The following is a 12,044-nucleotide window of genomic DNA, read 5'->3' as shown; positions in this document are numbered from 1 at the left end:
GAGCAGGAAATGGATAGAAGACAGGTGGGGCAAGGGGGCTCCAGGAGCACGAGTGAAAACTCCTGGATTAGTGACAGGTCATTCAGAATGTTGGGATACATGGAATGGAAGCCAGATTAGCAGTTCAGATATAGCCACTCCCACAGAAAAACAGCGCAAAAGTATCCTCAGATTAGTGAAATTCATTTGTGTGAATGATTGATTACAAGGACAAAAATAAAGTGCTATACGTCAAGGTGCAATATCTTCAGGATGTTAATTCAAGACAAACGATCCTTGAACCTCACAGACAGTTTTCGCAATTTTGCAGATATATACATTCTAGGAGTGCTGTGACACCAGTGGTATGCTACCATGAAACCACAGTGTCTGTCCATCCCCATTAAATACATATATCTTTATATCTTGACAATACCACTTTTTTAGTCAAATCATTTCAAGTCAAATAATACAGACAAATATTGTAAATATGGCTCAATTGATATACTACACACTTATTTACCATAAAGCTATTGACACAGTCTATATGGCACATTGTAAACAGTTGTTATGCGTACACAAGCTATCCTCTTTGTGATTACATGTAAGCCAGTGAATAATTGCATTATTCTCAAGAAAATAAGACTCCTAAGTTCCACCATTTCCAGATCAGATATTTCTTCAAGCCTGTAGTTTATCGCTTCATTTACAGTCTACACCTCAGAAACATTAGATCCAGGATTATACCTTACTGACTTTTTCTGTTACAAAAATAAAGAGAATTCCCAACACTACTTTTGATGAACTGATTCTACAACGTCCTAGAACCAGTAGAAATGACATGAATGCCCAAACAGAGGTACAGGCAGCTAAGGAGGAGTCCCAGGGCTAAGGGAAATGTTCAGAGTAACATCTGACCATAGTTGAACAAGTCAATGGAGAGAGGCAAGTCAAATTGTGCCGTCTCGCTGTCAAGAATGTCCACAGTGTCGACATCTCAGAAGAATGCGTCATCCTCTGTCACGTCCTCCAGCTCTCCCTCCCTGCTTCCAGTGCTGCTGTACCTGTTGCCAGCATGGGAGTAGACTGTGGGTGTACTGCAGATCTTGCAAAGTATGTACTTTCCAATGTTATGCTGCACTTGGTTTTGACAAGTTTGCTAGTGTTTAATGACACAAATCATCACAAATCTAAACACTAAACAAGATCAGAGCAATGAGGTGCTGATGAAATTGGCACGGCCTAATACCTCCTAGATCAACCAAGAATATCATTGGTTGTAAGAACTTGCATCAAATAGTTCACTTACCTTAGTGCTGGAGTCTTCATGCCTGCCTTGATCATATCCCTGTAGAAAATAAACCAAAACACAAATAAATAAATAGTGAAACAGACAAACAAACAAACAACCATATTAGGAAACAATTCTAACATCTTGGACAGGAAGGAGATGTGTTCACTTAAACTAACAAAGTCTGAGTTGGGAGGAGACCAGAGTTTCCAGAGGACCAGAGGAACTGCTGCTCCCTACTGTGTTCAGTCACAGCACCTGACATAGTTGAACAGCAGGCCAAAATGTGTTTGGTGTTTGTGGACTCCTTGAGTTTGAGTTGGACTACCTCCCTGATATGAAAAGCACCACAGTAATTTAAAAGCTGAAATGACACATCACAACATATGGTGTTCCTCACACCCTCATGACTGACAATGGGATCGTGTTCACTGGTAAGGACTTTTCAGACATTGCACTCACATGGGACTTTAAACACAGGCTTAGTAGTCCCCATTTCCCAATTGAATGGCCTCGCTGAGTGCCATGATTCAGACAGCCGACCACACTAAATCAAAGCAAGTATCACAAAAAAGAGAACGAGAGGGAAGCATATCATGACCGCAATGCCTGGCGTCTCACTGCATTAAGATCAGGTCAAACTGTCGGGACAGACTGCGACACGTGCTCCGAGTTGATGAACCTCCACCAGCAAAGGCCCGTTTATGCTATGTACTGTAGCTGTTGCTTTGGTTTCTGTAATTTACTTTGTGTCACATTTAGGAGAGGGGTGATGTGAAGTTGCGGTGCTATCACTTTAAATGACAGGCAATGATGTATGACATGCAAAGGTTGTGACCACATAATGTCAACCACAGAATGGGGACTAAATCAGTTTGAGTGTGTGAACCTCTCCAGGCCTACAGACACTATACCTAACCACCACCATTGTGATGAAGAAACTAGAGAAGATCTATCCATTGTCAAATCCCCAATGGAATGTGGCCAGACTCTATTCACAAACTGAATATGGGACTGGTTATACCAGGCTAGAGGATAGTTGAAAAATAGTGTAAATATATACCATTATGTGAATAAAATGGTTTCACTAGGTAGCTAGCATCAAGATCCAGATGTATTTCATGTTCAGTTTTTTGGCTGAAGTATTTCTGAACACTTACGACAGAAGAAGTCCTGGGGCGGACATAGATCGGCCCTGTCTCCTGCCAGGCATGTCGAAGGGGTTGCCAAAAGAACGCTTCCTCAGCATAGACTTCACCAGAATCTGTGTCGACAGAAACCACGACAGCAACACAGACCACAAGAGTTAAAGTAACAGTATAGAGTTTTTGTGAAGTTAGTTAGTTTTGTGAAGATAGTTAGTTGGTCCTTGCATATGTGCAAGGGTTTGGACAAGAATCACAAAACTACAAGGTAAATAGCACTGGCAGCTAGTGAGAATCACAGGTGTTATTATCTGTACTTTACATGACCATATTCTGTCAAAAAAAATCTGAAGTTTTATTTACAAAAAATGCATAATAAAATAACATATCTCAATATCCAGTGTTCCAGTGTAACACCCAATAGCACCCTGAATATGATAATTTTTCTTTTTCACTGAAATTGTGTGCAAGTGAGGGATAAAAGTTAACATCTGAGCATCTTCACATCGAAGAATAGTCCAAAAGAACCTTATAATTCCAAGCTCCTAGCACATTGTAAAATCTGAGATATGTAATCCACCTTCTGATATTGCCTGACTGCTGAGGTCTTTCACAGGGAACAAACTGTCATTGGCCATTGGTGCTTACCACAGCGGATAGGCTGGGGATGAGTTTGACTGAGTTCTGCACCTCCTCCTCGGTGACCTCCACCACAGTGCAGTGCTCCTCTTCTAGAGGCAGGGGGTCTGTGCCACAGAGCGTGACCCATGGATGTACCTGCGTCCACATGCAGAACAAACAGCTAGGAGATGATAGTCATACCGCTGATCAAATTCAATCAATTCCACTGAATTGTATGGTGCTTAATGTGTCATACTTTTAGGAAAGATAAAATAGGGCAAAACTATATGTTTTGTGGGCACTGGAAACTGAGTAAGTAAAAGCTGGATAATGGCAATGAAGAGGCAAATATTCTTTGCATATGCATCTATATCTCTGATCTTAAAACACATTACAGATGTGCCTGTAGTAACATTTAGCTCCCAAAAGCAAAAGGAGACAACAAAAGGTATATCAATGTATAGTTTCAAACACTCTTTTTTATTTAAAAGCGTTCAGTAAAGAGACTGCTATTTGAAAATGTGATTTTCATTGAAACGATTAGCCCAGTTTTATGTGATTATGAGTTAACCGTAACTTATGTTGACTATGTTGCGGTCTCTGGCTTGTCTACTAGTTTCTAGTTGTTCATCACCTTGATCTCTGGGATGGTGATTCTTGTTTCGGGAAGTTTGGTCAACATGGAACAGATGAGATCTTGCAAACCTTCACTGATGATAGCCCTGAACATGTCAAGAGAATGAAAACCACTCAGAACCACTGACATACGATCCAATACAGAATAAACAAAGACAAAGTGTATGAAATAAATGTTTAACGAAAACACAGCTAGACAATTTTAACACAAGGATAAATCAATGAATAACACATGGAGTACATAGAGTAAACAAGTATTCTTTGTTTACCAATGTAGCGTTGTTCACCATCTCTACCCTTGTTAGCTCTTCTACCAAAATAACTGAGAAATTGTTGTGATTTATGGCAAATTGAAAACGGCAACTGTTATACTTTATCATAACAGATACACTCATGTGGGGGAAAAGTTCACATGCGTTGCAACTATTAAACAAATATATGCAAAACACCAATCTCCTTCATAAAACATAACATAGCATCACAGCACAACTTGATTACACAATGTTTCTCCGTGCAGCGACTGAGGTATTAATTACACAATGATTCTCCTCTACCCATGCGGCGCTTGAGGTGTTAAGTGCTGCCCAGCCGTGCCCTGTGTCTGGACGTGCTGCTCACCCCCCCCCCCCAGGCCAGCTCTAATGAGATGTGTGCAGTTACTCACGTGTCAGGAAACTCCACAGGGCTGCTCTTTATCTTGGTGTGCAGCGCTAGGATATACTCGTCAACGAAAGGGCACTGGTGGGCAGAACGGAAACACATAGGGAGACGAGTCAGACAGCCGCGTGTAACAGCAAAAGACATTCAGATAGTCAGGGGTGGATAAAACATTTACACTGGTCGATAGCGAATCTATTTATCATATTATGTTTATGAATATAAATGTAGTCATTTTAAAGTTGTGATATATTTTGTGATGTGGCAGCACCTCTGTGACATAATGGATAAGGCATGATATGGGACATTGAATGGGACATACCTTTCCAAAAGCGAAACAGTATAATGTAACACCCATCGCCCACACATCCAAAGCCTGTACAACACATGACAGATTTGTCATAGATAAAAATGTCTGTTTAGAGATGTAGCAGAAATACAGCATATACACATTAACCTACAGTGCACCATGGTTAACTACAAAATACTGAAAAACTCTGACAATAACGTTGCTGTTAATCCGAATGTTTCATGGCACAGGCAACTCTCATGAGGAATAAAATGAGCTAAAATAAATACTCCTCGCTTAATCAAAGTATCCGCTCTTTAGTGGGAAGAACCCCTTTGCCCCTGTGTCAATAAGTCCCTTGAGAAGAGTTACAGTTGTACCTTGCCACTGAAGCTCAGATCGTGGTCAGTGAGAGTCTCCGGGGCCATGAAGGCTGGGGTCCCTGCTGTGCTGGACAGAAGGGCATCATTCCCCTCAAACTCGTTGCTCACACCAAAGTCTGCGATCTTGACGTGGCCGTCGTCCCCAAGGAGCAGGTTCGAGGGCTTGATATCCCTGTGGATGATCTTCTGGTAGTGCACTGAGTGGAGGATTAAGCTCATTTAGGCAAAAAAAAAATGCCTTATTTTTGGAATAAAAACACAACCAGTGTTGATTCAGACAACGTTATTAAGTGAATAGTCATGAAAGTGAGACTCAGAAAAAGAGATCTGAAGAAGACCAATAAAGAGGGCTTCAAACTGTCGGGTTGGCTCATCTTATCTGTCGTCAGGCTCATCTTAACATAAAGTCAGCTGGGAAAAAACACAACATCTGTACATTTCACTGTCCATCTTATCTTAATGGGGGGGTCTGCCTGCGGGACTACTCACGGTATTCCATGCCGAGGACGATGTCTCTGAAGTAGAAGCGACACTGCTCCTCAGTGAAGGGGATATCCGTGGGGACCTCCATCACAGGGCTAGTGGCCAAACACACAACCACACATGGAGTTCAGAGGGCCCCCTTTAAGTTGCCAGCATAAAGGTGTGTTATACTTATTCCTTACAGATAAACAGATGAATGGAAGAAAAGAAAACACTCACCCTCGCTTCACTAACTCAAAAGCTGCAGAGCGAAAATACAGAAAGCCACTATTGTCAACTGAAATGTACTCTCTGTTTTTAAACAGTCAGAGGTTAAGACAACCATGTGTCACTTGAGTCTGGCTGTACTGCCAAACATTATTAAGCATTATTTAGAGGTGACATTTTGACTGATGCAGTAAATATGTAGTTAAGGGGAAAGAAAGAACTAACCCATGTGCAGACTGTCTTCATCCGGATCATCAAGCACCTTTTTAATAAATTATAAAAATAAATTATATTTCACAATTTTAAAATAGTAACAATCATACAATTTGGCATTTTATATGTCACCAATTATTACTCAATGGGTACTCAATACAGTACGGTATTGAATGAGAAAACACTGATTATTATGATTGTATATATACAAGGTCACAAGCAGTGTTGTGGTGGAAGGGCAAGATGCATGTAGGATAAAACTAATGTAGGATATAATGTACGGTACATTAAGGAAACCAGTAAGTCAACAGTTCTGTGTCCCATGTGTCATTGACATGTGATTTATCATATTTTATGACTTAATTTAACAGGATTAGGATAGGATTTAGTCCGCCTTAATGGCCAGCTCTATTATCCCTCGTTCTTCATGTCCCCCCATCATTCACCTCCACTAATTTCACGATGTTCAGGTGGTCTAGTTTCTTAAGGATGGCGATTTCCTGGTAGAGTAGGTCCAGTGGGCCAAAAGCCTTTGGCTGCTTCTCATGTGACCCACGAGGGGGAGGGCGCCCTGGCAAATGAAAAACAGAGATCCACAGTGACTTACAAGGAGAGACATTATTGAAAGGATTACAGAATAATAATACAAATAGTTTATTTATGAACGTCAGAAATGATTCTCTTTTTCAATACAAAAAGAACAGTACATCTTCAAATAATGATTTGGGAGGCACGAGGGCACATAATGTAAACTCACGCGGAAACCCATACTGTTTTATCAGCTTCTTTTTGGAAACCATTTTCATTGCCTGCGGAAATGCAAAAAGGGGCATAATTGTCATGTTCTACACAGCCTCTTGCCTGTTCGACATATGATCTGCTCTCACAAACAGCAAAACCGTTTCTAAAATATCTTTGGATTGAACAGTACATGGAGGCCAGAAAGAGTAAAAATGTGCCTAAAAGCCTAAAATGTGTTGGTGTTAGACAGGAAGGACTGTCTTACATAATACTGTTCATCATCTTGATTGTAGGCCAGCTTAACAACACCATAGGACCCCTGTAAAAGGGAGACATTGTCAGTCGACAGCAACACAACTGCATATGTCACAACACAGCTGAGTTTTCACAGTAATTAACTTGTTACGGCCTTATAGCGTCCACCCACCTTTCCAATCTCATCTTTCAGCTTGTATTGGTTGAGTTGTACGCAGTCCTGCAAACACACCAAAATATATTGTTTTGTGATGTTTTTTAACCTGATGGACACACATATGGACTCTTAAGAATGTCTATGCACCACCAGTTTTCTCCTACTAAAGCACAAAGTCAGGCTTAAACACTCTACCCTTAGTCTGGGAAGTCCCGCCCCTCTTCTTCCGGCCAATTTGATTTAGCCTCTGAAGTGGGTCTGGCAAAGATTGCACAGCCGTTCATTACAGCATTCTCAGGATCTCTGGGACCAATCACAAACTGGCTTTTGGCTACCTGGCGCGCCATTGGCGGATTTAAACTTACCACCGGTACGTTACAAAATCTACTGCACGGAGAGTTTTTAAACATTGGACATGGTGGCCGCCGAAGCACCGCAAAACTTCGATAAGGCAAGTTTTCTTTGAAAACAGAACAGAAACTTGCCCTGGAACAATTCATACAGAAAAAATATGTGTTTGCTTTATTACCGATCGTTTTATCGTTGTATAGTATCGTTGGTCTGATTGGTTAAAGGCGTGTCCAATTACGTGAGTGAAGTGGACCGCTGTTGAGTAGTTTGCCAGACCAACTGAGCAAATGAAATGCAGTGAAGGGGCGGGGAATTCCCAGACAACTCTACCCTATCAATCCTCCTGTATCCACGCACCTCGCCATCTGAGATAGACACTCGTTTGGACTCTATGGTGGGCCTGCGCGCCATCCTCCCGCTGGCCTGGAAGGTGCTCCGCTCCTGGAGGGAGAGCTTCCTGTCCGACATGGTGAGCCGGTGCCTTTTCCCTGGCGCCACACGGTTGCCATTGGGTGTCGTGACACGGTTGGCGGATAAATTGATGTCGGCCACCATGTCGACCAGCTCAGTCTGGTCATCAGGGTCCAGCTCTATGTCACTTTCAGCACTCATGGCTGCTGGGTGTGGGGGTGTCTGGTCACTGCAGAAACTGGGCTGGCCACATGTGCTGTGGGAATTTTCTTGCTTGTGGAAGATGAGTTCCCATTATGCCAAAACCATTGATGGTGTTGGGTGAGGGGACGGGGGTGGGTAGAACAAGACAATTGACTTCGGATATTCAGTCAAAAAAATCTGTCAAAAATCTCCAAAACATCTTTTTAGGATGCACAGATTTTCACATTAACACAGAGGCCTTATGGGAAAGTTTGGTTGTTCTCTGTTGAACTCCTCAGAGAAAAGCATTCAATGCAGCTGCATGATAACTGCCACATTGTTGCACACATAAATGGAATGAAGGAAAATATAAGCCCAAAAAACAGCACAATTATGAAACTTTGTTTTTCATAACCTCTAAACAACCACTACTGTTGTCATTTAGATAAGTGCAAAAAGCTTTCCAAACATGGCTTTGCACGGAAGTAAATTAAAAGCCAGCTAAATTGCTCTGACGTTATATAAAAAATGATTGTCTGAGAGATTGCTGTGTTCCAGTGGAGAGTCATGAAGAGAAACATGTTATGTAACACATAGTGTCATCTATCAGGTAAACACAACCTTACCAATCCAAAGTACATTAACAACGTTAACAGGTGCAAAAATCAGATATTAACTGGGACAGGTCAGTTACAAACTGTCACATCAAATCAAAACAAATCATATGACTAAAGCTTTTTCGAACGGATACAGTGCAATGACATTTACACTGATTAGACAACAGCTCAATCTGGCTTTACTGTCAAGCGCTTGTAAATGGAATATTCAATAAATCTACATTGATGGTGCTGATGGTATAGCATATATCACCGGTTTATTACTTACGCATGATGAAGGGATGCCGCATTTCCGACCACCACTAACAGCTTTGGCTACATACTCCCACCATTTGATGTTGAACCAGCAATTCTCTGTGTCTCAACAAGTGCCATCTCAAGTGCTTCTGAGACGGGGATAACCATGGCAAAGAGGATTAACTTGTGGCCACGGCCGGTTTTAGCCTACTCCAACTATATCTGTGGCTAGACTGTTTGCGTGGGCTGTTCCCGCCCATACAAAGCAAACAGAGGTTAACAGAGTGTAAGCTACTCACTGTCAAAAGTCAGTGAAGAGTAGACAACCACATAAAGTCTTCGAGACAACTTGACTTATAATACCAGGAAAAAAGATGCACACCTCTTCACAATTCAAACAAAGTAACCTGGAACATGTCAAACTCGACTTGTGGTAATTGCATCAAAAGGTTTATTCAGGGTCATCTGTTCTAGGAACGCTGCCTGCAGTTCGCTGTTTACCTCTGTCCAAAGTGGCTAAACTGTTGCGTAATGTGTGCAGTGACGCGCTGCAAGTCACCGCTAATGGGCATGTAAGCAGAATAACATCGTAGCCATTCGTTTCTACACGGGACAGAAGGTCTACTGTACGGACCTTGTAAATTAGTTAGGGTTAATCACGCCTTATAACTTTGCACTGTTGTCTTCCTACACCTTTGTAAAGTTACTTTAATGCACATTCTCCCGATATCCAGAATAACACCACTTGTCATCGAAGCGGTTTCAGCAGCCTTTTAGAAGTTAATTTATTACGGCTACATTAATTTCGGTTGCAAGTAAACATTTGACGGAAGGACAGGAGTTTAAACAGTGAGTGGAAACATTCTGTTGCCGTGAAATCAATCTCTATAGTAATGAAGTGCTTTTAGTAGACCATCCATCAGCCTTTTATATTCACATAACTGAATTATTGACGAATAGCCTAGTGCACTTCAAAGTTGAACCACATAACAACACGATAAGGATGAATATCAGGCATGAAACGTAGAGGCAGAATTCTGATTCTGTTGTGATCGGGTCATTTGAGGATGACACATCAACATGCAGGAATCATACAACCATGCATTCTCTACATGACAAGTTACTGGCGGTGCACAGATGACCAACTAACATTGGGGGCAACCCACAGGCATTTACAACATGACACGCAGAGTAAAATGATAACACTAAAGCAAAAGCACACATCACATTTTAAAACCAGACACTAACACAGAGAATTAGACATTTACACGGAACTCTCGGAATTACGGGAACTACACTTCATCATACACACGGAATGCTATTACCGTATGCATGCACACATGATTGAGTATTAGAGATAATCTCATACAAGCTGTCATCCTCTTTTCCCGAAGGTCTAATTCTAAGGTCTCTGCCGTGCAATCTCTTTCTATGGGTGGCATGTTCATGCTGATGTAACATCTGTCAATTTAAAAAGGGGATATGTAGCAAATGTATAATGCGGCTAGTTATGTGAGTATATTTCGAATTTCTTTTTTTTTTTACTGTTTATCATGAAGCAAAACAGTTTAAAAAGAGGCATTATTGTCGATTTGAATGGGAACATTGAAAAGTGCCCCCTTTAAACGGAAACTGCAACATACAGTCTCAAGTACTGTATACAATACCTGTGTTTCCTAAAGGACAATTTACTACGTCTGTCACTAGATGGCGCTCAGACCACGAGTATGGTATGGTTGCCTGAGAGAGGATAAAAGACGATCTTCTGACTCAGCATCTGTGAAATCCATACATATTTATGGATTTCAAACTCTTGTAGCTGTGCATGATGCCTGAGGGATTTTACATTTGGAAGACTTATACACATCAGATAACTCTTCTGTGATGCCAGTCATCAGAAGATCACCACACGCACAGTTAGTAATCACAAACACAGACATACAGAAGAACAATGGTTTATGAATCCTTTCAAACAGAGGTGCTTTCAGAAAGGTCAAAGTTCATTGAAACTCAATAAGGACACAACAACGAGATGATGGATCAACAAATTGGAATAGTCTTAACATCATTTGTACTAGAATCCAACTAAGGTAACCACATTGATTTGATTAAACATATAACCAAGTCGACTATAAAAACACAACAAAATCACATTACAAGAAGAAGAATTTCAATATAGTTTTCAGGATTATCCAGTAGGCTTTATTGTCCATTGGTTTTCTTTTTTGTAGCTCTCTCTTTGTTGTCTCCTACATGGCAACCAAAATCACAAGTTTCACAAGCGATTTGGTGTCACAGCTTTGCCATGCCTCACCCCCCAGAACCTGTGTATCACCTTCCCATGACAGGTGCAGTCAGATCACAGGTGTGTCTGATTCCTGGTTGTCTCCTGAGGATGGTCCTGGGTCTTGGATATAAGTATAATTTACTCTCCTTACCTTCCGGAATGTTGTGCGGTCTTCTTGTAAGACCATACCTGGTAGATTACGCTCCACTGACCTTTGACATGAGGGGAAACCTACAGGCCGCAAACGTCAGCTTGCTTTAATTTCACTAATGGTTGGAGCAGAAAAAAAGGATGCCACATTTCAGACCACCACAGACAGCTTTGGCTACATGCTTCCATCAGTTAATATTGAAAAAAAAAAAAAAAAAAAAAACAGGCACAAATAGACCTGGAATGGCCTAACTTGAATCCTTCAGTGTTCTTAGTTAGCTTCATTACGTATTATACTCATTCAACCAGCTTCTACTAGTAACAGAGCTGCACACATTGAGTGAAATATATGTCAAAGGTTACATCACAGCAAGACAGATGTTTTTGAACCATGCTTCTGGTAATCCCCTCTTCTCAATACTTCATATCTTTGTCTCAAAATCACAGGTTAATTGGAGCCAGTCCTCTGCTGGTATCATCATCATCATCATCATCATTCATTCATGTTTATTCAGGGAAATTGACTGAGCACAGAGCTCTTGTACAGCAATGCCCTGATTGAGGGGTACAGAGCATGAGAGTGAATGACATTTAGGCAAATAAATAAACAGAACATATAATTCAACTCAGAAATTAAGTATAAAATAACGTAAGGTAAAAATAAAATCATAGAATTAGTTAAAACAAGAGCACTGAGGCTTATCCTTAACATCTAGACGGCTCCTAAACTGGTTCACAGACAAAAACGGGG

The 12,044-nt window shown here is 41.1% G+C and overlaps 1 protein-coding gene across 1 annotated transcript; it reads right to left on the bottom strand.

Moving 5' to 3' along the window:
* Positions 1-999: 999 nt before the first annotated feature.
* Positions 1,000-8,020, bottom strand: LOC308370500 (calcium/calmodulin-dependent protein kinase kinase 1-like; the record flags this gene model as incomplete). Its single annotated transcript, XM_080845159.1, has 16 exons — positions 1,000-1,114; positions 1,289-1,327; positions 2,431-2,534; positions 3,064-3,192; positions 3,671-3,758; positions 4,337-4,410; positions 4,652-4,705; positions 4,999-5,198; positions 5,491-5,579; positions 5,704-5,725; positions 5,917-5,953; positions 6,351-6,475; positions 6,662-6,713; positions 6,911-6,964; positions 7,073-7,120; positions 7,766-8,020. 16 exons carry the CDS (start codon positions 8,018-8,020, stop codon positions 1,000-1,002), a joined length of 1,485 nt encoding a protein of 494 aa, XP_080701285.1.
* Between the last annotated feature and the right edge of the window lie 4,024 nt (positions 8,021-12,044).

This window comes from Sprattus sprattus (assembly GCF_963457725.1).
Source record: "Sprattus sprattus genome assembly, chromosome: 9".
Lineage (NCBI taxonomy): Eukaryota > Metazoa > Chordata > Actinopteri > Clupeiformes > Clupeidae > Sprattus > Sprattus sprattus.
The sequence above is the reverse complement of the archived record's forward strand: the minus strand, read 5'-3'. Positions and strand labels throughout refer to the sequence as shown.